The 27,769-nt window shown below is 39.0% G+C and overlaps 2 protein-coding genes across 2 annotated transcripts; one reads left to right on the plus strand and one right to left on the minus strand.

Annotated features, from left to right (window-relative positions):
* Positions 1–2,239: 2,239 nt before the first annotated feature.
* LOC139715587 (uncharacterized) lies at positions 2,240–9,006 on the minus strand. Its single transcript, XM_071627150.1, has 5 exons — positions 8,916–9,006; positions 7,478–7,600; positions 6,328–6,490; positions 4,727–4,841; positions 2,240–4,060 (listed from the first exon to the last, which is right to left on the minus strand). Exons 1-5 carry the CDS (start codon positions 8,986–8,988, stop codon positions 3,068–3,070), a joined length of 1,467 nt encoding a protein of 488 aa, XP_071483251.1. The 5' UTR covers positions 8,989–9,006; the 3' UTR covers positions 2,240–3,067.
* A 581-nt stretch (positions 9,007–9,587) lies between these two features.
* Positions 9,588–26,791, plus strand: LOC139715589 (serine/threonine-protein kinase PLK1-like). The gene is made up of 12 exons (XM_071627151.1): positions 9,588–9,772; positions 12,044–12,151; positions 13,217–13,333; positions 13,789–14,006; positions 14,456–14,551; positions 15,816–15,954; positions 16,636–16,801; positions 22,365–22,553; positions 23,447–23,600; positions 24,006–24,135; positions 24,895–25,011; positions 26,263–26,791. Exons 1-12 carry the CDS (start codon positions 9,671–9,673, stop codon positions 26,515–26,517), a joined length of 1,791 nt encoding a protein of 596 aa, XP_071483252.1. The 5' UTR covers positions 9,588–9,670; the 3' UTR covers positions 26,518–26,791.
* The last annotated feature ends 978 nt before the right edge of the window (positions 26,792–27,769 follow it).

Here is a 27,769-nt window from a genome sequence, read left to right on the forward strand (position 1 = left end):
TATATATATGTACATTTATCTATATATAGTATGTAAATATATCTGTCAAGATGAAACATAAGTAACAAGGGGAGCCAAACTCACTAGGTGAAGCACTACTCAGGTCACGTCCACATCGGTACATATAGAAATAGCACATGTATGTATTACTGAATCAAAAGCAGCCTTTCATTTAGGTGTTATATTTGATCAGGAAATGTCTTTTCGAAGTCATATAACTCAAATTCAGCAGAATGTTAGACATTAGTTTGGTAATTTAAGTTTCATATAAGGAAATATTTTGTCTAAATCTGCAGTTCAGATACTTATTCATGTTTTGATATATTCCCGGTTGGATTTTCCGAATTCGTTGTTGTGTAATCTTTTTTTAAAAAAGTCACAAAACTTCAAATCGTTGAATTACAGTTTTAAAAATGAAAAAAAAAAATTCCCTTGAATATTGCTTCGTCCCCCCTTATATACCTAGTCCACTTTGGGGAATGACAATTTTCAAATTTTCCACAAAAGTGGGCTTCAGGTCGCTTTATTTCAATGTTAACAATGCAAAAGCTCCGCCCTTTCTTACACCATCCCCCTCTACCTCATTTGACCTTATACAAAGTGATGATGCACACACGGAATTGTGATTTAACACACCCCTGAAAAAGCCCTATTTATTTCCTTTATTTCTTCTTATTTTTTGCAGAAAAATTCTAAATATTTCACCAAAGGTTTGCACCATATCGCTGAATTTCAGGTCTGAAAATGCAAAGACATCCTCAAATGCTTAACAGACAGTGTTTATGGTATTCATTGTATGAATTAATTGAAGAAATTTATACAAATGAAAACACTTTTATGGGCAAATGAAACACACACATAATACATTCGTTTCTATGAATGATTTGAGACATATTTTTAATACATTTATTTATATACACTGTACTCCCATCAGTAAATGTATACTGTGATCTAGTTTGTTCCTATACAATACTGACTGCAGAAAAAAAAATACAATAAAATGTGGAATTGATAATCATATTCATGGGAATTCAGTAAAGTCACTTGCTGGCATACATCTTGTATGAAAGAAAAAAAAAACATACACTGTACTTGAGTTTCATTGATCATGTCACTGGAATTGTACTACATTATACAGGTTAAGACATACACGCATCATTTTCTGAATTCATAACTGGAAATTATGTAACAGCATTGGATAAGAAAATACAGGGTAGAATATTTCTAGTACAACACTACACTGTATATGTTTGTGGTTTCATAACCAAACCAAGAATAAAGTATTAGCATGGTCCTGGAATTCAGATTTTATGAATTCAGGACTTTGTGCATCCTTGCTGCTTGGCCAAAATTTTCGTCAAATGACTACAGCTATTCTGTGTAAGGAAGCATAGTGAAGACAGGTGTTGCTCTCTGATACACAGTGGAAACCCTTAGGATCGAGACAATTTGCTCTATATATCACACAGTTATATCAGTATTCAGTAAACAATAAAATACAAAGGAAATAAATTAGGACCAGAGAAATTAGTTTGTTTTATCAGGTATTTCGTTATATCAGATTTCTTTAATGATAATGATAATGATAATGAATAACATTTATATAGCCCTTAATACTGATGTTTCTAAGCGCATTTATATCGAATTTCCACTGTAATATCATTTTCCACCTCAAGCAACACTTGAGTCTATCTGCCCAAGGGAAAACAAAAACAAACAAACAAACAAAATCTATCCGATAGTGCTGCACTGTGTAACGAGAATTGTACCAAGTATATCTCATGAGTAGTTCATTTTCAACGACACTTACGGTATGTATTCCCAGCAGTGTGATCACACACCTGCCAGTGACCCAAACTTTGAGAAGTTTGGCTGCTAGCATGAATGGAGGATCAAAGTGCGTGAAGCCAGTGTGACCACTTCATGTCATTTGGCTTGCTAAGGAGGGAGACCATGTGCGGTCTAGTAGGTGTAATGTCCTTGATTTGCAATCAACTTACTGTGGGTCTTGAAATAACCAATTAAAGGAAACCAAATCTTAAAGAGAAACGTGGATTAAGTGAAAGCAGCAGCATTAGTAGGATATATTGATGAAAGTTTGAGAAAAATGGGACAATCGATGCAAATGTTAAGAATTTTTAAAATTCTAAAGGGAATTCCAAAAAAATTCATTTTTCATGAAAATTACACATTCCATCAACTTGATACTGACATATTTTAAGGGTAGTAATCATTCCCCTGCTTTCTTAAAGCGGTTAGTCATGTGCTCTTTCATAATCTACAAGAGTGAAATTTTGTTTGATTTTCTTTAGATTTTCTTTATATTGTTGTCCACACACGAAGTCATAAACTCTAGTAGTCTCCTCATCCAGCAGTTCCAACACCAAAACTTTAAAAATTCATAACTTTTGCATTGATTGTCTGATTTTCCTCAAACTTTCACTGATGTGTTCTACTAATGTTGCTGCTTTCACTCAATCCATATTTCTCTTTGGGTTTGGGTTTCCCTTGAAGAACAAGGAGCTTGGGGATACATGCATCATACAGTGGGAAGGCTGTCCCATCTCAGATATATTCAAGAATCTCTGTAACAAATTTGTGCACAACTTTATCACTGATGTCTGTGTATAACACACACACATCGGAGGCATCTTGACTGTAGTTGACCATTGTAGCACATGCTTTGATGCACAAATTCACTTGACAGGTGCGACTAGTGATTTTTAAATGCACCCTCGTGGACAGTCCATGAAGATCAATTAAATCAGACCACCCATTTTCACCCTGTTACTCGGTCTGTAACCTGTTACGAGGACGAGCTAATATTCCTACAACAGGCATTTCCTATAGACACCTGCCCGAATATACTCAGGACTAGTTTTCAATGGGTCAAGTCCAAGAGGCTACATTTCTGTTCTTTGCTGAAGCACTGCTACAAGTTTTACTGTTCATTTCATTGGAAACATGAATTCGAATCTTATTCTTGGAAATGGTATATCCAATCAAAATCTATGCAGTGCGCTATGTATGTACAAGAAAAAGAAGAGAAGATATATAGACAAAAAGGCTACATTTTCTGCTTTTTCTTCTTCTTTTTCTTTGATATACTACTCTCCCCTCCATCTTGGGTTTCACTTTTATCCCCTTTGTCCTTTTTTCTCTTTTTCCTGCTCGATGTAGTCTCATCCACTTCATCTTCTAGACTCTCTTCGTGGCTTTCACACTTGCGCTTCCTGCTAGTCTCACCTCCAGACCTCTCCTCACTGGTGTCGTCATCGATGGAGCAGCTGTGCTCAGCGATGACCTCGTTCCTATTTTTGTCCTTCTTGGATTTCTTTGTCTTCTTTTTCCTCTTCCTCTCGCAGTCGTCCCCGCCGTTCTGCTCGCTAGCACTCTCGGATTTGCTCTCCATTGTGACCTCATCCATCAGTCGCTTTTTCTTCTTGTTCTTCTTCTTTTTCCTGTCAATCTCAATGCCCTCGTCCTCCTCGTTCTCGCTCTGGCCGCGGACCTCAATGACCGGCTCGTTGTCGTCCGAGTCGCGCTCGGCGTTCCGCATCCTCTTCTTCTTGCGCTTCTTCTTCTTCTTTCCGCTGCTCCTGTCCCGGTGTCCGTCCATCCCCTCTTCGCTCTCCATCTCTCGCTCCTCCTCTCCCTCGTTCTCCGCCCCTCCATCCTCCCTGTCATCATTACCATCCTCGCGGTCGGCAACGGCAACGCTTCCCATCCGCTGGGTAGATCCAGCCTGTCTTCCTAGACCAGAGGGCCCCGCCCTGTCTTCGGGCGCCACCACATGGGAACTGTCTGCCTCAGCTGTTGCTGCCGGGCGGAAGCCAAATCCGCTTCGAGGGGGGTCCACCTCAGTGTCAGAATGCGACTCGCTCTCCGCTCGGTGCCTCGCCCTCTTCAGGGCAGCCATCTTCTGGGCGAAGTACTCCCCAACGCTGCAGGAACCCTTGATGGTGACCACGCCGTGGGAAACCTCCTCTGTTCCCTCCTCTGATCCCTTCTCCTTCACCTCTTCCTTCTCGTTCTCATCTTCCTGATCAGAATTCTCTACCTGCCAGAGAAAAAAAAAAATTGTTTTTCAAAGCAAATCCTTCCCTTTAGAAAGATGGACGTGAAGAAAAAAATGGTAAGTTTTAATTCTCTGCTTTTAGAAACACTCTCAGATGACACCAGAAAAATGAAAAATTCAAACAAAAATACATCTGTGAACATTAAACACCTGTACAGTAAATGCAACTCCTTAAATCTTGAAAGGTTGATTATGAAGAAATGTATGCTCAGCCTGAATTTTCTCTATAATAATTTAAAGACAACACAAGAACAAAAACGGTTCAAAGTAAAAATAAACCTGTGCACTGAAAACCTACATATATACCAATACATGCAACTCATATTTTGAATGCTTGAAGATGAAGAAAAAAATGTCTAGTCTGAATTATCTTGCAAACACTGCTACGCTACACTTGAAAGAGCAAAACAATACAAAACAAACTTAAGCATGTGCACAATTAAAAATATGTACAGTACCAAATGCCATTCTTAGGCTTGATTGTGCATAGGTTTTGTCAACACAAATTCTTTCACAGCATCATAGTTACACAATATCAGCGACTATGCAAGCAAGTTTTGTTTTATTTTCGTTTGGTTTTTTTCCTAAACACAAAACACTACAAAACAGTCCCCTTCCTATATCTGGAAGCTAAAAAGGTAAACTCACAGATTGTGACTGTGGTGTGACAGGAGCAGACTGGGTCAGGCGCCTTCCCAGAATGCTGTTCATGCCTTCTTTTCCGTACCTTGTCAGATCTTTCCCCCGCGTGAACTTCTTGTAGCTACACATGGCAGAACAGAGGAACAATAACAGAACACATGACAATCAAAGGTAGCTGGTACACTGATTTGTAAGAGAATGACCGACTCCCCTAATCTTTATCAACAATAGATAACAAGGAATCAGTAACCTTCCAAACTTACTTTTTTTATTCACTTTCGTCCTTAAAGGTATGATGTCGTATCCGTTGAGGCGAGGATTCAGCTTTTTAATTTTTTTTTTTGTGAGATACACACCTACAAACCACTTTATGAAATGCTGCAGAGCATACCATTTGAACAGGAATTCATAGTTTAATTGAAGAAAATTGGTTTTGAAATGGCTGAGATATATCCAAAAACAAACTAAAACAAAGTGATCCTACTAAATGGTGGGTCCCAGCTTTTATAAGTGTAAATTTGTTTGGATATAATTAGCCATCGAGTGCCATCAAATAAACTTTGAATCCTCTCAGAATTATATGCTCTTTCAAATTTCATTAGAGGTTTCACAAAAAACCAAATAGAAAAGTTGGAAACCTGAAGTCCCTTTCAACCAAAACTTTACCATCCCTTTAAAAAAGGCCCACGTAGTACGAGCATTGTCTTTTCAGTGGGTCCCTCCATTTTTCAAGAATTTCATAATTACTCTTCTTTTTTATTCATCACAATGTTTCAATGTTTCAAATTCCAGTGATGTTTGCTCATGGCTGTACAATCTTTTCTTTTCACAATCCACTGTTTGAATTATCATTCTGTCATTTAAAAGTGAAGCATATGTCATGTTCCGTCAAAAAAAAAATATGAAAATAAATTTGAATGGAATTGAACTAAATCCTGCATACCTACTTTTGAGAAACTCTGCCCCATTCATGTTATTTGCACAGTACATAATTGTTATAAAACTGAGAACCAGAATGACAACAGATGCCACTCTTGCTTTTAAAAATGGTATTTCAGTATTCTGAGGGCTGAGAAGGTGCTTTTTTTTTTTTTGAAAAGCAGTATTTCTACCATTCCTGCAAGATACATGGCCTAATACAATTTTTGGGGGAAAGAAACATCATGAAATCTGTAGTGTATTTGGCAAAAAAAAAAAAAAAAAAAGAATGTACAAAATACTGAAAGAAAAAGTTACAGTTGGCATCTCTTTGTCACTGTTAAGCCCACTTATTTGTATGAATATTTCCAATCCCAAAAATTTCAGTTTTCTTTTGAAAGAAATGTTTCTTTTGACTATCCCCACAATGATCGCTGTTTAAATCACTGATAATTTGACTAAACTTTACATTTTTTTTCTCTTTATACTTCACCTTGATCATGGAGTAGAGTTTCTCAATTCAATACATACTTTGCTTGAAGAATTTGCATGGAGATTTGTGATGCTCATGGAGAATTACAATGCTTTTGCTTATAAAAAAGATACAACATATCATATCCATTCCCAATAAAAGAGGATCATAAAATCTGAAGTAATCCACTAGAAATTTATCTTCCGTGGTGACTCACTGGACTCTGCTTCTGGACTTCTTTGAGCGCTCCTCAAGACTCTGGGAGGGGTTGCCATCGGCGACGGAGCTGCCATGATTCTGGTTGAGGGAGCTGAGGAGGTCATTGAAGTCGTCCTGATGGGCAATCCAGTTGTCTTCTTGACTGGCCTTGCAGCCAACACCTGGGGGCAGCAGACAGAGAGAGAGAGAGAAAAAAAAAAAGTAAGTTGGATCAACCATTTGCAAGCATCATGTCTGCTAATCACAACACCAAGTGAGAGACAATAAAAGGAAGCATAGCCATTGTTCTCAAACTGGTTGGGGATTTTAAATCATGTACAAGTGCCTAATTTTCAAATACAGTGTAGAAAAAAAAAGAACAAGCACCACTACGAAGATGCATTCAAAACTAGTGTAGAGTACACCTGTTCCATGCAACAACAACAACAAAAAAATCCTAGTTCTTGTATTGATGATCAAAAATCACTCCCATGTATTTCACTCTCGTTTGCAAACACACACACACACACAAAAATGAAATGATGCTTGTAATGTGACCGTGTAATAACGAACACAAAGGGAAACTGACCAGAACTACTGTCATACGCCATATATTTCGCGAGTCTAAATTTTCGCGAATCAGGACTTCCCGACAATTTGGCAAGTGGTAAAACTGGCGATCATGGAGTCCTGTACTGAACGGAGAAATGTATATGTGTACGTCACATTCATATCGGCATTAGAGTCAATATTTTCGCGTGTTATTAATTTCGCGGATAGCAGCTGACTTGCGAAATTCGCGAAAATAAAAACCTCGCGAAATATTTGGCATATATACAGTATACATGATACACACACAAACATTTAAATGAATGAAAAGAGATGATACTTGTACAGAAGTTTACACACAATTAGATACATCGGTTACTCCTTCAAAAACAATAATAAATTTACATGAATTGACAATTAATTTCTGTGATAGACACAAAGCAATTATGGGCAAAACAAGGGAAATTGACCACAAGACAGACATGTAGAGGAAAAGCAGATCTTGAAAAGGGTATTTCTCAAAAAAAGCAAAACATCTCATAGTGATTACGACAGAGTTCTTGGACATGTGAAAGAGACAATTTCCTGGTGACCAAAGACGAAGTGGACCTGCAACTCACCGAGGGTGTTGTTCTTGAGAGAGACCTTGATGTGCGAGAGCTGACCGTCCTCCTTGACCCCAAGACCTTTTCCTTTTGACCATCCCATCTTCTCCATCAACTTCTGACCAAACTTGGACGAGTCTGTTAAGAAAAATAAAAGAAAACAAAACATGATCAAGAATTTGGTACCCCGGAAAACAAAGGGAATGGAGACTGCATAGACTCAGAGGTCTAGGGCCCACTCACTCATCCTGGACCAGGGAGACTACAGCAACATCTGTTCCAGAAAGAAAAATCTGTCTGTCCAGAATCTAATGTGTTAGATCTAATTTTTGTATTGTGTACCTGTGTATCAGTGTGCATCCTGTAGTGCCTGTACCTGTCCATCCTCCTTTTTGACACTGATTTCAGCCTATAAAACGTTACTTGGATGAATTTTGGTGACCCATAATAACATGAAGACAGAGCAGAGGGTTCTTCAACTAAAACTTTCCATCCCAGTAGTGGTCGTGGATTAAGTGATTAAGTTTAACCCGTTCCTTCCGCAATTCTCTGAGTGCCTTTAATGCCCCCAAACGAGATTCTTTTCGCCCGTCAACAGAGAGGCACACAGGTTGGTAATACAGCTGTTTGAAGGCAGTCAAGCGGTTCATTGTGTCCCCCTTTCTACGGTCAACTACATGTGCCCGTGAACAATGGAAATATTGATTGGGTGCGAGGTATGAATAGAGCGTGCGCTGATGAGCTCTCAGAATCTTTTGTTCTACGCAAAACCAGGTACCTGAATGAGGTGACTGGGGTCAGCGAACCCGCATTTCTAACTGATCTCAGCCTTGACCATTATGTACATGTTCGTACGAGTTTACAGCAGAACAAGCAAAACACTAAATCAGGAAAAGGTACATAATACTGTAAAACCCCCTTTTTTAAACAGCAGGAGAACAAATCCTGAATAAATCCAGAATAAACTCTGATCTTTTTATCAAACCCACTTTTCTGAGCATTTTAACACAAAGAAACATGAATTTAGGTCACTGAAGCAGGCACCCTTGTCTTCATTTGGGAACCTGGTAAACCAGGTTCCCGTATATCAGTTGCTCCCACGGGAACCTGGTAAACCAGGTTCCCGTAAGGAACGGGTTAAATTTGTCTTGTCTGTGTGCCTTCAATTCAACTAATAATCAGAACACTAGGTACATTCTCTGCAAGACTAAACAAGGCCAGGCAAGGCCATAGGCCATACCAGGCCCAGGGAAAACACTATGGAAAACACACACATGTTTGCACATTCGAACTGTTGCAATATTTAGTGGATGATCGCGGCCGCGAGGTGCGACCGCGACCGGTATGGTGGCGGCCATGTCTCACGATGACACGGACTGCTTTGTCGCAACAAAATGTAGATTTTACAGCATCACAGCACAGACACATGCTCAGATATCGGTCATATATTTACCATCGCTCCATGCTTTATTTCTTGGATCGAATGACAATTTCTGCCGCCGTCGAGGTTCCGCAAGCATCGCCATTTTGTGGAAGAGGCAAACCGTGCCCACAGTATCCGATTCATGTAGGGTAGAACTCTACGTATATTTTACACGTACTCTATGTACTGCACGTACAAAATACGTGTATTACATGTATCTCATGCAACTTGTACAGCACGTGGCGGTCATTGCACTTTGTACCCATCCACGGCCACGAACACACACAACACACACATGTATGAATACACACTCATCCCACTAACAAGTATCACACACAGAAAGTACAGCAGATTAAAATCCCTGCAATGTCGATGCGAATCAGCCACATACCAACAGTGGTTATATCGAAAAGAATGCTAAAACAAATTACGATTTAAATTATATAGAAGGAGAGTGTGTCTCTCAGGTGTGTTTATGGTTTTATGATAATGTTTTGTTTATCTTCTTCATGTCGCCGATCGGTCTGCCATTTTTAAATGTACCATTGACGAGTTTAAAAGGTTCGGTTGCATTGACCAATCAGAGACCCGCATCAGGAACGTGGCTCCGGTGCCCTCCGCCAATGAGCGTTCAGTACCCAATCGAAACCGGCTGTTTTTGAAACCTCCCGATAACAATTTCCTATTCAGATGCCAAGCGATCACACGGATCAGCTGTCGTACTACCAAAACTCCTGAAAGATTTCGGCATTTCTCTGCAGTTTTTAGAGTAATAATCTGCAAACATGTCATCAAGAAGAGAAGATCTGAGGGTGAAAGAGGTTCCAGATGTCGTTACAGATCCATCAACTGGAAAAACATACACGAAAGGCAGATTTCTCGGCAAGGTAAGAGCTAAGACCATGGCCATGTCTCTTCAACTCAAGTTTGATGTTCAAGCAAGTGATTGTGATCGTGCGATGAATGCATTGAGCTGTGCATGTGCACGCATGTAGTGTTTGGTGAGCTGTGAGCAGTGAAGTAAACGGTAAAAACCTGACACATCACTGGAAAGCGGTGGAGTTTCTCACTGATCATGCTGATGAACGGATCTGCTGATCGAAGTTTCATTCTGTATTTATTTGTACAAAGGCAGCATTTTTGAGCTAGATTCTAGATATGTTTTGAAGCATGTCTACGATAATATTAAATGTTAACAAGAGCCTTGAAAGAGGACCAGGAGAGCAGAGTCGAAAAAAAATCCAGGCAAATTTTGGTACCAAATTTTTGGGAGTCATCGGTCATGGTAAGCAGCTAGAATTTGGGGAGTACGGTAACGCCAAAACGGCATAACTGTTAGAACCTACTATGGCTCATGTCATAAATTGGGTTTATGAAACCGAATTTGATTGTAGTGACCAAGTAACGTTAGCGGGTTAAGTGTTGGGAATCAATGGAATGCATGGCAATACCACCACCAGGCCAGGGCACCATGACCTCGGCCATCACAAGGCAACAAGGGCCTTATCCAGAGAAAATCTAACGTTAAGACTCTAACTTTTTAATTTCTAGACTAAGGTAAAAAAAAATGTTAATGTTTAATAGACGTCTTGCATATCTAGACTTTGACCGAAAGATCGGTCTGTATCTGTCCGTCGGGGAATGTTCCGCGGAGACTGCATCTGGCTTCACGGATCCCCTCCGTATACAGACCGAAGTCAATGATTGCGGCTCCTGTGTGGAGCAGTCGCGCACAGATCAAACGTTACGATAAACCAAATTTCAGACAGCTTTTTTACATTCAAACAAGTTTGACATGACATGACACATTATGCAGCAATATTTGGGATAAATTTCTCAATTGTGCAATCGAAATACTCACATAAACTCGGTTATAACGCAGACATTTTATCGATATCGCAACATCGCCGTTCGCAAGCTGTAAGTCGCCATTTTGAATCTGTAAGCCAATCACATGCGAGGTACGTGTTTTAGTAAAACAAACACGTATAAACTACCTCGCATGTGATTGGCTAATAGATTCATACTGTATGTTTCTGCAGTTTGAACGTGACGACGCGACAGGCTGTGTTTTACGTTGAAAATTCTACTAAAATTTTGGATTATTCATTAATCTGGTGAGTTTAATGTATTCTTAAAAAGCTAATTTCACTATACAAGCTTAAATTTGCCGACCTAGGGCCGTGAATTAGACGCAATCGAGAAGGGTGAGGTACCTCACCCAATTTTCCATAGAGACAGTGGTTTAGAACATCCACACAGCAATGGGTACTGCAACCTTCCGTCTGTCTACGGAGGACAGCGTTAATGGCAAAATATAAAAAGAGTCCTCCGGACAGACGGATCTTTCTGTCTAATCTAGACTCTACTTTGACCGAAAGATCGGTCTGTATCTGTCCGTCGGGGAACGTTCCGCAGAGACTGCGTCTGGCTTCACGGATCCCCGGATGACAGCGTTAATGGCAAAATGTAATTAAAGAGTCCTCCGGACAGACGGATCTTTCTGTCTAGACTCTACTAAAATGGTACTACTCTAGGCCCTGACGTTACACGTGTATAAGTCTTACTTTAGACATCGATAGAGCATTTGATTGAAAAAGAAGATTGAGAGAGAGCAGTGCCAGCAGTGCATGGAGTGAAATTTTAGCTGTTTTTACTACCTACTTCAACTTTAACGGGAATATTCATTTTTTTTTTCCTTGCAGTATTCAAATTTGGTCCAATTCAAGAATGCAAGATGATCTGTATCATGTTTGAAAGAGTCCCACCAGTTTTTGTTGTTATGTTTGTTTGTTATTGTTGTTGTTTTTTGCATTATGGGACACTGTTTGAATTTACAGTTTTGCCTGGTATGATTGTCACTTTCATTGATCTTCTGTAGAGTTCTAAGACTAATTTCCCCTTAGAGTCTATCTAATATTTTTTTTGTACAAAAGTCTCCATGGACGTATTTTTTTAAATCTTTTTTGTCCTATCTGATACCACACCCTACCACTGAGACATTATGAAACAAGTAGTTAATGGAACCTTTTTTTAGAATGGTCTATCTCACAATTGCTGTGTGGAGCCTTCCTGATTTTAATATTTCACAAAATGTTGAATGTCCCCTGGACATTGAGAACTTGTTGACACCATTCAGCGTTGTTTGTTGCTTGTAGGGAGGATTCGCCAAGTGCTATGAACTCGTTGACGATGCCACCAAGGCTATCTATGCTGGCAAGGTTGTCTCCAAGGCACTGCTGGTCAAGCCGCACCAGAAAGACAAAGTAAGTGAAATCATGAGAATCTATTTCTTCACGACTCTAATGCAAATATTTAGATCCATCACTCAAAGGTCAAACTGTTAACCTGTTGAGAACGGACTGATTTTGCTACAACATGCATTTCCCATCTACACAGCTGCCCAACTCAGGACTCAGAGAGTAAGTTTAATAAGTGAGAGCCCTGGAGACCCTTCTTGGTGTTTCAACTTGGATGTGTTATGAAAGATTGTAAAGGGGAATCTATTAGACCAGTTAAAATTCCAGTCTAAGAATAGAGAGTAAAAAGGACAGTACACTCGGTGAAAATGTTTTTAGATTAAAGGATTGTACAGTTCTGGTTGAGACCTAATGTCAGGTTTCTAACATTTTTAGGTGAGATAATGAGAAATGTCAGATGAAATATGAAAGAGCATGCAATTTTATGAGGAATTCAACGTTTATTTGATAAAAATTGGTTTTAAAATGGCTGAGATATCCAAAAAAGAACGATTCTAATAAAGTGTGGGACCCACACTTTGTAACGATCGCTTTGTTTTACTTTGTTTTTGGATGTTTCAGTTATTCCAAACCCGATTTTCATCAAATAAACTTTGAATTCCTCTTAAAATGGTATGCTCTGTGCTATATCATAAGTGTTTTCTTGGTATCTTGCAAAAATTCGAAAGCCTATTTCTCATCTCAACCAAAACTGTACTATCCCTTTAACAGATTTGGTAATAGTGAAAGAAGTTTCTGAAATTGTGAAGTTTTGATGATTTTCAGAACACACTTTGAATAGCCAGTATGATGTTTTATGCAAATGAGTGAGTTTCATATAATTTGTAAATGTACATACCTGACAATATAGTTTAATACAAAAATCTTGACATTTTAAGTTTGGTTTTGTTTTGTTTTGTTTTGTTTTTGTTTTTTTGTTGATGCAGTTATGCCCCAGTCTCAATAAATCCCAATGAAATCACATCTGACTGATGTCTGACTCTATTTTCAAATCTGCTTTTGCTGCACTCTGTATTTGATTAATGATTTGATTTGATTTGATCATTTGATTCCTTTTTTGTGTGGTTGTAGATGACAATGGAGATTCACATCCACCGCAGCTTGAACCACAAACACATTGTCGGGTTCCACAGCTTCTTTGAAGATAAGGACAACGTCTACGTCCTGCTCGAACTGTGCAGACGGAGGGTGAGTATCCCAGGTTGCATCATTTATAGGTCTTTTTTCCCAATGAATGTTTACAAAATTTGAAATTCATAAAGAATCATTTGGACAAGGATGATGACATAGCAGCTTCATATGAGAATGCATGACAGGATGTTCAAGGAAGCAAAACAAAAGAAAAGAAAAAAAGCATGCAGAAATTCTCTACAGGTGCAAGTAGTATTGTAATGGAAAATACATTGAGCACCCCTACTGGAATATATCTGAGCCTCCTATGCCCTCATCCTTGTTCAGTCAAGTGTATCATGTTTTTGGTTTTTCAGAGTAGTGGTTTATCTGCTCAAGGACTACAATAAATTCCACCAATTTATGGTGATAGAGATTTATAGCTGCGAAAATATATAAATTGCCTTGAGGTTCATCTAAGATTAATAGGCTTTGAGTTAGAAGCTGTTTCTCCTTTATACCCTCAAACTTAGTCCTTGATGGAGCTCCACAAGCGCCGCCACGCCATCACCGAGCCAGAGACACGCTACTTCATGAGGCAGTGCATCCTTGGTGTGCAGTACCTCAACAAGACCAAGGTCATCCACCGCGACCTCAAACTGGGCAACCTCTTCATCAACGACAACATGGAGATCAAGATTGGAGACTTTGGTCTCGCAACCAAGGTGGACTTCATCGGTGAACGCAAGAAGTAAGCACGCTTGGTCTTCTGCGGAACACATCAGCTGGCAGTGTTTGTGCAGGCATATGGATTGTATACAGTGCACTCCCATTATAACGAGCACGGTCATAACGAAATTCCAGTTACAGCTAAAAGAAATCCAGGTCGCAAAATTATGGGCTGCTGCTCTATGTTATTTCATTGTTTATTTGTTCTGTTGTATCAAAATTTCGACGTCTGCCTGACCCCAAGAACGGAATAATGTTAGTCATGTAACAAAAAGTTCTATTCTAGAAGCTATTCATGCCTCTGCCACTTAGTGTCACCGGAGGCACTTATAACTCAAACTGTTAAAAAAAAAAAAAATCTCACCATGCAATGAATGATTTGTAAATGTATTCATTGGTACTTGGATAGGACACTTTCAAGTTTCAACTTTACCGTTTCTTATTTTTCCTTTTTCTCACCTCATTTTCCAGGACTCTATGCGGAACACCAAACTACATCGCCCCAGAGGTTCTGTCAAAGAAAGGTCACAGCTATGAAGTAGACATTTGGTCTCTTGGTTGTATAATGTAAGTTGAATGTCAATACTCAATAACCAATTCTCTTACTCAGCTCTCCATGCATGGTCTCAAGTTTGAATTGAATTGCATGTTGACTTAATTTTGTCGGTCATTTCAATGTTGCACAGAGAGCATGAAAGAACTTAACAAAAGATCAGAAAGTTTTTTCTTTGTTTTCTTTTTCTGTGATTCTTCAGCAACATCAATGCATCAGAATCAATACTTGCATGTCAAAATCAATATGGCCCAAGGAAATGCTCAAAGTAAAATCCCATTGCATGACAAGTATTCATACATACGTTTATTGTATGAGCTGCCAAGTCTCCCCGATTCTGCATGAGAATCTCTGAAAACTGAAACTTTTGGTTGTTTCCAGGCAAGAAACTATTTAGAGCCTTACTCTTTGGCCACTGAAATGCAAGCATTTAACATGCAAGAACGTCTTTGTTTGCTCTTTGTACACTCACGCACTGATTACGATGTAAACATGTTGGTAGCCATCAAAACTAACTACAGTACGTAGGCCGGGGGGAGGGGGGGGGGGGGCTCCGAGCCCCCGACGTTCCGCGCGATGTATCGCTATCGAAAAGCTATCGCCGCGATGTTTCATGACTTTTTTCTTTCGAGTCTCCCGCATCTTTTGACATCAAATTTGCGATGCCCGGGCACGCGGTTCCAAAGTTGCGCATGAGTATGTACGTGCATGTCAGCCAAAAATTGCTCAAAAACATGAATTTTGTCTAGTACAATTTCAATGCAAACTGTGCTTACAGACAAATTTCATAAAAAGCATGATTATTTTGGGGTATTATAGATCAAAATCAATTAATAACCGGACCGGAACATATTTTCTTGTTCGGAACAGTGTTTTTCTGATGCCACAATTTTTTTTCTCTTACATTTGCTAAGGAAACTAAAACGAATATAATTTACACAAAACATGTGCCTGTTTTGAGCTTTATACCAAATTGTGTGATTTCATGCACCATTCTAAATGCATAAATTAGCATAATTTAGCGTAAATGATAATTTTTTTGAAAAATTAACTTCATGGTACTGTACTTTAGATTACCTCATAGGTAATGTGTGTGCCAAGTTTCGTCGCGATCGCGCGGCCGAGATCTGGAGGGGGGCCTGGGAGGCCCCCCTCCCGGCTCATCTACCTAAGTACATTGTAGCCCGGCCTAGTTAGGGTTAATATACCAAATGTTGTGTGTCCATAAAAAAAAGTCACAAAAACATATCTTTTCCCAATACTGGTCTTTCTGTACAGGTACACCATGTTGGTGGGTAAGCCCCCCTTTGAGACCCAGAGCCTCAAGGACACATACATGAGGATCAAGAGAAACGAGTACAGGATACCTTCCTCCATCAGCTCCCCCGCAAGGACCCTCATCCAAAAGCTTCTAAGGGTAGGTTAATTGGATAACATATAAGAAAACTTGGAATCCCATTTATTGCAGACACAAAGCAACAAGTTTTACAAACTCACTTATATAGTGGGAAACTGTAGCTTCTTGTTTGTGTGAGAGGGGATGTGGTTTATTTTGTCAACTAGAAGTTGTTGGCCTTCACTCACCAAGTCTTTTTGGGCAAATGGGGAGAATTCTGTTTTATAATGTCCCAATGGATTCCTATTTAGTGCTAGTGCTGATGTAATCTCCCAGGCAAGTCAATTGAATCAAGCTCCAACATCCACCAGCTGCTGTTGTATGACAGGCAATACAGATCACTATCAGTATCTTCCATTAGCCGGTACCTATAGGATTCTGTCAACACCTCCATGATGGCCATCGGATCTTACACAATGAAAAAACATTATTTTACGTTTGGTTTATGTAAAATGCAAGAAGGTATTCAAAATTTCTTCCAAAAACAAAAACAAGGCAAAACGAAAAGAACCAATGATGCAAATTCCCATTATTTCCGAGTCCTTCATCAAAAAAGTTTAAAAGTGTCGTTGGGATCTTTAGCATTTTATGTATCACTGTGTTATTCTCACATCAAAATCAGGTTCATCAAATTTATTCATGCCCTCCAAATTTTTTCCAAAACTATAAGATCTTTTTGTATATTTGTTTCCGTTTGCACAGAACGACCCATCCCAACGTCCCACCATTGAGCACCTCTTGGAGGACCCTTTCTTCACTTCGGGCTACCTGCCCCCGCAGCTTCCCACAACCTGCCTCACGATGGCGCCCCGCTTCCAGGTCTCGGTCACATCAAGCAGGAGACCTCTCCTGGATGTCAACTGTCAAGGTGAGATTTGTATCCGGGCAATACAACTCTATTACAGGGCAATATCAGATAATAATTACCTAATATCTCAGGTTTCTTCATCAGGATGCTCGGATGTAGTCTACTCGACTGTGTAATTGGTTTTCTTATAATCAATTTTGTAGATTTATATGTGAGTTTGATATTTTTACCAAAAATTTGCATTTGAATCATTTTGTGCAATTTTTAATGTATCTCATCAGGTTTGAAACAAAAATAATAATGTACAATTCACTGTGACCTTGCCAACTTGACCATGAGGACTTGTGCAAAATGCAAATTTGCAAATGGCCATTTTTACAATCAGTGGTGTAAAACACGGTTTTGGCACTAATTGGTGTATAACTTTCTTATTCACTGACAGATATGCATTATTTTTTCTCATAAACTTACCACCCACAGTGTCTACCTTGGGTACCTTAATGAACTTTCCTCTCTTTTTCTTTCAGATGTGGCATGCACTTACATGCTTGAAATCCAACACTTTTGGTGTATGCACTCTGACATGGTTTTTTGTCAGACCTAGCATATTAAATTGTTTATTGCTTTTCATTATTTTTGTTGTTGTGGTGATAGACAGGTATCTAACTTTAAGAACTATTATGTTTACCAGGTTCTGCTTTGTCTTCTTTAAAGACTGAAATTGTCCAAACTTTATGTTTCGGAGGTGACATTTTCCGTTAACAATTGACCCCTCTTTTGAGTTAGCTCTTGCTCACAATTATAAAATTCAGCTTTGCTCATTTCCATCTAAACAGAATAGTTATCAATCTGACTTAACTTCGATCCAAAGATTATTTGATTCAAATAGCTTATCATTTTTTGGTGAGTGTTTATAAATTTATGCAACTTTTCCGTTAACTTTTCTGTCACCTCCGAGACAACAGATTTATGTATTTGATTTTTTTATTCTTGACATCAGTTATACATTACATTTACAAAAATGTAACATATCCCCTCACTTTATCTCTGAAGGAAGGTAGTAGAAATATAGCCTGTTGTTTTCATTTCGGAGCAATTTACAATTTTCCGTTAACACTTGTCACCTCCGAAACAATCGTCACCTCCGAAACAACAAGCGTATTATGTTTGATAATTTCTCGAAGACAAAGCAATTTTGTTTGATTCTGTCCAATTGACAGGAATCTCTTTTGGATGAAAATAGTAATATGGCAACAGGAAGTAAGAATTTTCTAGATATTAATAAAAGATCTAATAAAAACTAAGAATTACTGTTTCGGAGGTGACAAAACACTGTTAACAAGAGTTTTTGCTCATTTCTATTGAAGAGAAACCATATCATGTACACCAATGGTTTCATTTATTTTAGTAACATAAGTCTCAAAGTGGAGAAATCAACTAACACACTCTCACTCTTATTTTTATTACTATACTGTAGGTTTTAGGGCAAATTTACATTTTTTCACTTTTTTAACAAAGAGAATGCACAAAATACACCCATCTGTTGTATATATAATATTGTAATCAAGATCAATTCTCCTGCTTTAGTTAAGTAAACATATAGATGCTTTCATCTTAGAAGCTTGATTTTCAATTTAAGCAATTTAGTTGTGAAGATTTACCAATCACAGCTTTCCATGTAGGTTGCTTTTTCTTGTGTTTCGGAGGTGACATTGTTTGTTAACACCATATTGTTATGTGATAGTGAAAGGCAAGACTTCAGTTCCTTTTCACTATCTATCAACATTTTCAAATACATCTACAAAATCATCACAATAGAAGTGACTTTTGTATACCTAGCTCACCAGAATTCCCTTGATACCAAAGTGATACATGTGGCAGTTCATGCATGCCCTAGTCCACAATCTTAAAAAAATCATAAAATAATCAAACTCCACAAAAAGGCCACATGCCTATAGCTGGTGCACAACTTGTTCTTGAATTCTGTTAATAGTTGTTGTTTTTCCATGTACAACGTAATCATAAACAAAATTATGTTATTTTTTTTTAATATGACAATAATTATTACATTTTCCAAGTTGAACCAACTGTTTATGACATTGTATTTTTTTAAGATTGTTGAAGTTATCTGACAACTAAAGTGAACAGAGGAACAAGTCACCAGGACTGGAAAGGGAAAGATCCAAAAACAAGATTTGTAGTTCTATCTCAATATAATTTTGATGACGTGTTTACCTTGTTTTGTTATTATGTTTTATCTTAGAATTAGAATTTGGAATTTCAAGGAAAAGAAAACGGTTTCTTAAAGGACAAGTCCACCTTCATATACATGTGGATTGAGTGAATGCAACAACATTAGTAGAACACATCATTGAAAGTTTGGGAAATTGGACAATCCATTCAAAAGTTATGGGTTTTTTGAAGTATCTATGCAATCACTGCTGGATGAGACGACTACGACAGTGTATGATGTCACATGCATACAACGATATAAAGAAAATATAAGTGAATTTCACAAAACTTTACTTTTTGAAAAAAGTGCACATTTCTTCAACTTGCTACTGATGTATGTTAGGGCAATATTATTCACCCTGCCTTCCAAATGAGAGAAGTCAAGTGTTCTTTTGTTATGCAAGAAAAGTGAAAATATGTTGAATTTTCTTGATACTTTCTCTATATCCTTGTACACATGTGACATCACAAGCTATAGAAGTCTTCTCATTCAGCTTTGACTGAGCAGAAACTTCAAAAATTCATAACTCTGGAACGGATTGCCTTATTTTCCTCAAACTCTCACTGATGTGTTTTACTAATATTGCTGTATTTACTCAACCCTCGTGTCTATTGAGGTGAACTTGTCCTTTTTCGGTCCCTTATAGGGTTATTTGAGACCAGTTTGTGTCCGGGACTTTCTGTGAAGTTGATGGGGAAAATAACTGAACAAAAAAAAAAAAAATTCCCAATAAGTTTACACAAAAGCATTATGCTGCTCTCTTCAGCTGGGAAACACAAACTGTTGTCTTAACCAAACTGTAAAAACTTGCTAAAGATTAGTATGAATTACAATCCAAAACAAAATATGAGCTGGTATCCACTATCATGAAAGAGAATAACTAAACAAAATAACAAGTAAGAACTGAAAGAAAGAGCTTATATTTGAAAATTAAAGCCATGAGGAAAGACATGAATGTTCACAATATATTATTAGTTAACACCTGAGAAGTTGGGTTGTCTCTGTGTTGTGTCACCTCCAAAACAATAAAATGATTTTTTCTTATCTTATACTTTTTACTCTCAAAAGTGACTAATATATATGATTTGCAGGTAATTTTCAAGCAATTCAGAAATATACATAAAATATATTTTAGTAATGTCAACAGTTTAAATGAATCTGGTATATAGAAAATTTATCCCAGATGAACCTAACACCTTTCACCAGTATTATAACATTTGTATGGTGGCTATCAAGAATGATGAAGAATTCATGAACATCCTTGAATTAATCTATTTATAATACTATGTGCAGACAAAAACATAATACAAGTCAAATAAGAATTTTTGCTTTTGGCATTCATAACCTATGTCCCCACCAAAAAATTACAATGGGACCCTCCGCAACGATAACTTTAAAGATAGTGAATCAATCTAAAATACAATTTGAGGGATTGAAACTATGACATTAACTCATTGCCCACACCTTGCAGAAAACCCCATTCAATTTGCTTCAGAGGTCAAAGAGAAATGAGGATTTTTGTAGAGCATGTCAGGAATCCCTTCTCTCCAAGTTCTGTATATTGTGTTTACACATTAATATGCAGTTCCAAGAGCATCACTTGGAAGAATCAGACTCCTGACATCCTTTATAACAATCCACATTTCTTTGAGACCACTTAACCAAATTGACTGGGGCTTTCTGCAAAATAGAGCTCAGATGTTATGATTTAAGACCCCAAAGTAGATTTTAGCTGATTTAATCATATTGGGTGCTATCAATGCAAAAGTCTAATTGTATTTTTTTTTTTTTTTTTTTTTTTTGGGGGGGGGGGGGGGGGGGGGGACATACTATATGAATACTTGAACACAATGTTAACATTGAATGTCACCTCCGAAACAAAGTTATTCTTCCCTGGTGTTGTGGAATAAAATGTTCTGAGAGCAAAGAAACATTACTAAAATGATCTTACACCCTCATTTCAGTTTAAGGTAGAAAATGGAATGCCATGTTTCTTCAGGTTACAATATCTAGCTTATGTCCGTCATATTCTTACTGTAAATGAATAATTCAACACAATGTTAACATTGAATGTCACCTCCAAAACGAAGTGATTCTTCCCTGGTGTTGTGGAATAAAATGTTCTGAGAGCAAAGAAACATTACTAAAATGATCTCACACCCTTATCTCAATTTAAGGTAGAAAATGGAATGCCATGTTTCTTCAGATTACAATATTTAGCTTACAACCTTCGTCCAAATGGATGGCAAACTACCGGTACCCATGCTAATTAATGCAGTGTAAAAAAACACTTGTTCTGTGTGGTTTATCTGCTTGAAACAGGAGTTAATTTCTTGTTCTCGAGTTATAATTATTAAAAACATTGATAAAAAGAAGAAGTTTTGTGTTATTGTCACTTATTCTAAAAAAAAACTGAGTGTTAATATTAATGTCACCTCCGAAACATTCTATTATGTTAACTGTCACCTCCGAAACATCCATGTGTGAAAAATCCAAGATTTAAAGAAATGATTGGAATTTTATTTAACCTACATAGGAAGGTAGCCCTTCTTCAAGACTTGTTATAGTATAGAGTTTGACCTGGCTTGCCCTCCAATAAATAGTTAAAATCTTAAAAATTGCATGTCAATTGGTATTTTTACCAAAAATTTATAAATCTCATGTATTTTTTTTTAAATTCACTTTATATTCAACCCCCAAATAGTTTTGATTCACAAACTATATATTGTTGTTAACCATATAAACTTTGCATGGTGAAGTTTGACTACAGAGTTTTGTCATTATGGTGCAATTCATGAAAACAAAATTTTGCTTAAATTTACTTCAGGTGCCAGGGTTTTCCTTAAATTACACCAATAACTCTTCAGCTTTAAGGTCTGAAATGTTATTTTTTCAAAAATTTGAATACTTTCCAACAGGAATCAAACAGAATAATGAAAAAATATTTTGTTTGAAATTTTGACCGTCCGAGTACAAAAGTTACACCACTGATCGTAAAAAAGGCCAAATGCAAAAGAAACTCACATACATAAAAGAGTGATTGTAATTATAGTTCCTCTTTAGAATTCCATGCTACTTGATAGACTAGAAACATCTGATTGGAAATTTATTTTGGGGGTATAGGTGCAACTGTAAAATCCCCCTTGGCTTGATAACCATCGATCCAAGGTTTCTAATGTGATATCAGAAGATATAAATCAGACTTGTAGGCTCGCCTATGCCAAGGTTCATATTTAGCGGTTTGGAAATGATTGCAGAAAATCTGTGTACAGGTTGGGCAGATTCTGCCCTCCCCAGAATTTGTATCGTTTGTAGATGACAAAATGCATGCACATCCACCACTGGCGCAAAAATATGACTTTCCCCTTAATTTCCTGATTTTTTCCACAGATGAGAACAAGCCCCCCTCACAAGAAGAGGGCGGCAAGCCGTTCCGAAAGGGCCAGGGGGAGCTGAAGGAGAACCACCACCAGGCCCGGTCCAACCCATCCCCCAAGGAGGAGCACCTGGCTGGCCTACTGACACACCTCTCTGCCCTCCACCAGGCCAAGCCCAGTGCCAGGTCCCTCATACGCATGGGTGAGATACCGTACAGTTTTGGTCCTCTTTCATGATAAGGATTACTCAATACCCAAAACCTCGTCTCTCTAATTCTGCAGAGGTCTCCCTGCTTGAGAACTTAGGAGGGCTGCAAACTACAGATACTTCCATGGTAAACTTACATGTATTTTGAAATTATGTTGGCTATGGTACCAACACCTGCACCTACCATGTCTGTCCCCTCCCCTTATAAAGCATTTTTAATTATCAAGAGTTTAACCTTAACCAGGCTGGGCTTTTTTTTTGGGGGGGGGGGGGGGGGGGGGGGGGGGGGGTGTTCTGTGGCCGGGGGAGGGTTGATTCATGTTCACTGGGATACTGCCACCTACCCAACCCCCTCTCCTCCCCTCCAAAAAGCATTGCTGGTGGCCGAGAAGGTATATTACATTAATTATTAATTAATTACACACCACCTATCCCACCCCTTCCCTCCACTCCCCTCCAAAAACATTGCTGGTGATGAAGAAGTTATACCTCATGTTCACTGAAAGAGGGTAACACCTCCCCTCCCCTCCCCTCCCCTCCCCTTCCCTCCCCTCCCCTCCCATCCAAAAACATTGCTGGTGATTAAAAAGTTATACCTCATGTTCACTGTAACAGGGTAACACCTCCCCTCCCCTCCCCTCCTCTCCAAAAACATTGCTGGTGGTTAAAAAGTTATACCTCATGTTCACTGCCACCACCTACCTCACCCCACCCCTCCCCTCCCCTATAAAGCTCCAAAAACATTGCTGGTGATTAAGAAGACAGGTACCTGTGCCTCAAGTTCACTGTGACACCACCACCCACCTCGCCCCTCCCCTCCCCTCCAAAAACATTGTTGGTGATCAAGTAATTAACCCTCATTTTCGCTATGATATTGCTCCCATCAGACGAGGCAGAGGACCCCGCCGCCATCCCCATCCTCTGGGTCAGCAAGTGGGTGGACTACTCAGACAAGTATGGCCTGGGATACCAGCTGTGTGATGGCAGCGTGGGTGTTCTCTTCAACGACTCCACCAGACTTCTCCTCCATGCCAACGGAGAGTAAGTCAATTTTCTTATTTGTTTTTCTTCTTCCTCTTCCTTCTTTAACCATGTGTTTGCTCATGAACTGTTAGAGCTGTTAGAGCTTGAACTCATACTTCGGGTATGTGAAGTGTTTGTATTTATTGAATTTCAAGCTTGGCAGCATAGAATGCCATTGAAGCAACTTCAGAACTTGTGTCAGGTTGCACTTGTAAGTACGGATTGCATATTTCACAGTTGTCTCATCTCGGTTTTGTTTGTGCGTTGTTTTTATTGTTTTTCTTTTCACAAGCACGCTTGAGTATATAAAAGAGTGTGACGGGATGCACTTGAAAATACGAATTGTATATTTTGCATTTGTCTCATCTTTGCTTTTGCTTTTCATCGTGTTCAATAAGACACCTTTTCAATTCAAATCACCAGCACTCTGGAGTACATAGAGCGTGATGGGAATGAGAAGTACTGCCGCCTGGAGGCCTATACTCCTGGCCTGCATAAGAAGGTCACCCTGCTGAGATACTTCAGGAACTACATGAGTGAACATCTACTCAAGGTATGAGGGGAAAAAGCTTTGACTTCATTCAGCACCCTTCAGCAAGCGCTCGCTTGTTCGCTGTCGATCATAATTATGCGCAGTGACAACTCAAAACAAGAAGAATTGTGACTTTTCCTTTCTAACTTGAGGTGTAGTGAAGGTTTACTTCTTATGTATATTGTGTAAACATTGGAGTTCAATTTATTGTGTGGAAACTTGATTGGCATTTTGTGCTGCCCTTCGCTAATAAAAGATGCCGTGAAAGTCATGTCTGCAAACACTGAAATTCACTGACGTAAGCCTCCAAAAATGGATCACTTACAAGAACGTTTAGGTTTAGTGACAGAACTATGTATATAACCACAGAAGAGCTGATAGGAAATTGTACCAGGCATTGATTGTAATAAGTTGTTAATAATTTGATAGGAATCCACACTCGATCAGACGATAAAGAAGAGGCAGAGACATAAAAGAAGGTACATGTACTGTAAACGCCGAATATTTCGCAAGGTTTTTATTTTCGCGAATTTTGCAAGTCGGTTGCTATTCGCGAAATTATTGACTTTGATCCCGATGTGGATGTGACGTACGCATTTCTCTGTTGAGTACAGGACTCCACGATCACGAATTTAACCACTCGCGAAATCGTCGGGAATTCCCGATTCGCGAAAATTTAGACTCAAGAAATATATGGCGTATACAGTATATATAGAGAGTGCCATTACTGAAAAACAAACCTAAAATTCTACAATGTATCGTGATCTCTTCTCGTGGCAGGCCGGAGCGGCTATGACACCTCGGGAGTCGGACAGCATGGCAAGACTTCCCTTCCTACAAACATGGTTCAGAACGAAGAGCGCCATCATTCTCCATCTCAGCAATGGCACACTCCAGGTGAGTTTACAGACAGGCTGATGGTCCCACTCTTCCACTCTATACACTAGATTTTTATGCCTCCGCCACGAAGTGGTGCCGGAGGCATTATTTTTTCAGGTTGTCCGTCACACATTGTGAAGACATTGTACTAATACACCTATTGGGAGAATCATGCATTATGGCGGAGGCATACCATTCGCCATAGCGACATTTCTAGTTCATCATTTTTCCCACAAGGGAGTTTATTTTGGTGATGAAATGATGCGTTTATGTTGCACCTCAACAAAATTAACTTTGCATGATCCCTGCTTTTGGTTGTAACTTCCATTTTTCTATTCAACTACCAAAGTGTGCTACATATCACCAGCGTTAGAAATACAGTCAAACCTGCCTTAGCGGGCACCTCTCTATAGCGGCCACTGAAAAATCCCCCCGAGAGAAAAGCAATGTTAAAGACCCTGTGTATAGCGGCCACCTGTCTAACGCGGCCAGCGGCCTCAAATTTTGTTTCCCGAGGTAGATTTTAACCTGTCTATAGCGGCCAAAAACCCGATGGAGCTGTAGCCGAGCCGATAATTCAGCGTGTTTTTCTGCTTGTTAGCTGTGCCAGTCATTCCTGGGCAACGTTCAGTGATCGCCACCGTTGCATTCATCACTTATTCAGTCACGATAATGCACTAGTGTTAAGCTTTCTTCATGACTGTGCACATGTACTGTGCAACAATTTCATAAACACCGGCATTGTTCTATGGATGATACACACATGTGTATACGTACACACATACATGTACATGTAAGTATATATGGATGTATACAACGATGATACATGTTACTTGTCTATAGCGGCCACTTGTCTATAACGGCCACTTTTCCCGTATCCCTTGGGTGGCCGCTATAGACAGGTTTGACTGTACATGGATTTGCCAACCATTTGCGACCACTTGCGACCATTTGTTGTAGCAAAATCAGCCCGTCCTCAACGGGTTAAAATGTGATATGTGTGAATGTATCTGCAGGTGATACGGGAAACCTTGTTTTAACAAGGGAACATAATAAGATGGGATCTGCAAAACCATCTTTGTGTAAGAGGGCTTTTAATATCAGACCTTTTTTAATAGGGAGGTTTCACTGTTTTGGTCATGATGGAGTCTTCTCATATAATGTAACACAGTGAACCTATTCACCTGGAAGGTGAGAATTGTTGAGAATGTTGAATCACAGTTTCGTCGAACATAATTCTGACCGCTAATTTCTAAATCACCATTTCAGATCAACTTCTTTGAGGACCACACTAAGATCATCCTCTGCCCCCTAATGGGCGCGGTCACGTATATCGACCAGAAGCGCAACTTCCGCACCTTCCGCCTCAACCTTCTGGAGAAGCACGGCTGCACAGGTGACCTCAACACCCGACTGGACTACGCCCTCACCATGGTACAGAAGATGACCACCAAGAAGCCAGGCAGCGCCGCCGCGAAGTCGACAACGACGACGGCTGCACCAACCGCGGTGGCCGCCCGCTAGGTTTCCTCCAGGAACGCGAGTTGACATCTGTGCCAATCGCGGGGTGAAATTTGGGATGGCGAATTTTGCCAGACTTGAGAGATATGCAAAGCTGACTGCCAGGAAGTGATTATTGGTGAAAACCCGTCTGCAGATAATCTCTGGCTTGGGATCAAGACACTCAGATGAAGCGTGATCCCACATGTTCTGCTTCGCTGCAGCTAGAAACCTTGATGTAGGTGGGCGAGGTCACCCTCATGTGCCATTGATATGTTCCCTTGGCGTTACACTCGTCTTCAGATGAACTGTGCAATGCTGGGAATAAATTAAGTAATACTTGTGTAGTTGTGTTTTACCCTGACTAGATATGTAAAAAAGAAAAAAAGAAAAAGAAGACTAGATATGAAATTCCATCATTTGGATGGATCTTACCAGGAATACATGTTCAGTTTCAACACCAATTTGCAAATTCTGCCAAGTTTTATAGTTACTTGTGAATTGTTGTGAAACTTACACTTTCAGCTTTTTAGAATAACTCCTAGGCAATCATGAAATGCCTCTGCTAGATTGGAGCAAAACTGAAATGATAGTATTTGTAGGAAAAAATGCAGAAATCAAATGCCAGTAGTAGTACGTAAAGTACACATTCACTCGTTCAGCAAAAAAGGGAAATACTGTACATTACTAGCTTTTTCTCTAGATGCAGATCAATGCATGTTGACCAGGGTATAGTGTGGATGAAATCATACCTTACATGTGACTGAGTGCCTGAGCAAATATTTTCTGTAGTCCAGTGAAAATTCAGTCAGTCCTTCTTACATAGATTTGTGATCCAGTAAGACATTCTTGAAGACAGTTATCACTGATCATAAAAGCTTGGTCGAAGATATGAATTTATATATGAGGACTATTCTACTTTAAGGTCAAAATATGATGATAAGACTTTTTGTTTTCTTAAAAGCGATGTAGGTACGTGTCAGCACCCTTTTTGTTTTTGTGCCAAGGTTATCTCGTGTATCTTGATGGAGTGGTTGATCGCTGGGTTAGTACATTGTAGGTATCTGCAAATTCAACAATATAGCAAACATGCTTTTAAAAAGTACATGAATAGCAATGATACTTGCCTTTTGTAGTCGCATAATCTTAGTTATTTGTAGTGTGGAATTGTTACAATATGGGTGACAGCATTATGCTTGTGAGTCACATGTAGTTTTCTTAATGTTTTTTATAAATTATGAATTAGTGCATAAGATAGAGTCTTGATGGTTATTAT

This window comes from Diadema antillarum, unplaced genomic scaffold (assembly GCF_040938485.1).
Source record: "Diadema antillarum isolate AM-2024a unplaced genomic scaffold, OU_Dant_1.0 scf00000051, whole genome shotgun sequence".
NCBI classification, from domain to species: Eukaryota; Metazoa; Echinodermata; class Echinoidea; order Diadematoida; family Diadematidae; genus Diadema; species Diadema antillarum.

Excerpts from the sequence above, each read along its gene's own strand:
- LOC139715587 (XM_071627150.1), bottom strand. The coding sequence starts at position 8,988 with ATGGCGATGCTTGCGGAACCTCGACGGCGGCAGAAATTGTCATTCGAT. Across the intron at positions 7,601-8,915 it reads AAATAAAGCATGGAGCGATG|ACTCGTCCAAGTTTGGTCAG; the intron begins GTAAATATATGA and ends TTTTCTTAACAG. Across the intron at positions 4,061-4,726 it reads TCACACCACAGTCACAATCT|GTAGAGAATTCTGATCAGGA; the intron begins GTGAGTTTACCT and ends TTTCTCTGGCAG.
- LOC139715589 (XM_071627151.1), top strand. The coding sequence starts at position 9,671 with ATGTCATCAAGAAGAGAAGATCTGAGGGTGAAAGAGGTTCCAGATGTC. Across the intron at positions 12,152-13,216 it reads AGCCGCACCAGAAAGACAAA|ATGACAATGGAGATTCACAT; the intron begins GTAAGTGAAATC and ends GTGTGGTTGTAG. Across the intron at positions 16,802-22,364 it reads CCTGGATGTCAACTGTCAAG|ATGAGAACAAGCCCCCCTCA; the intron begins GTGAGATTTGTA and ends TTTTTTCCACAG.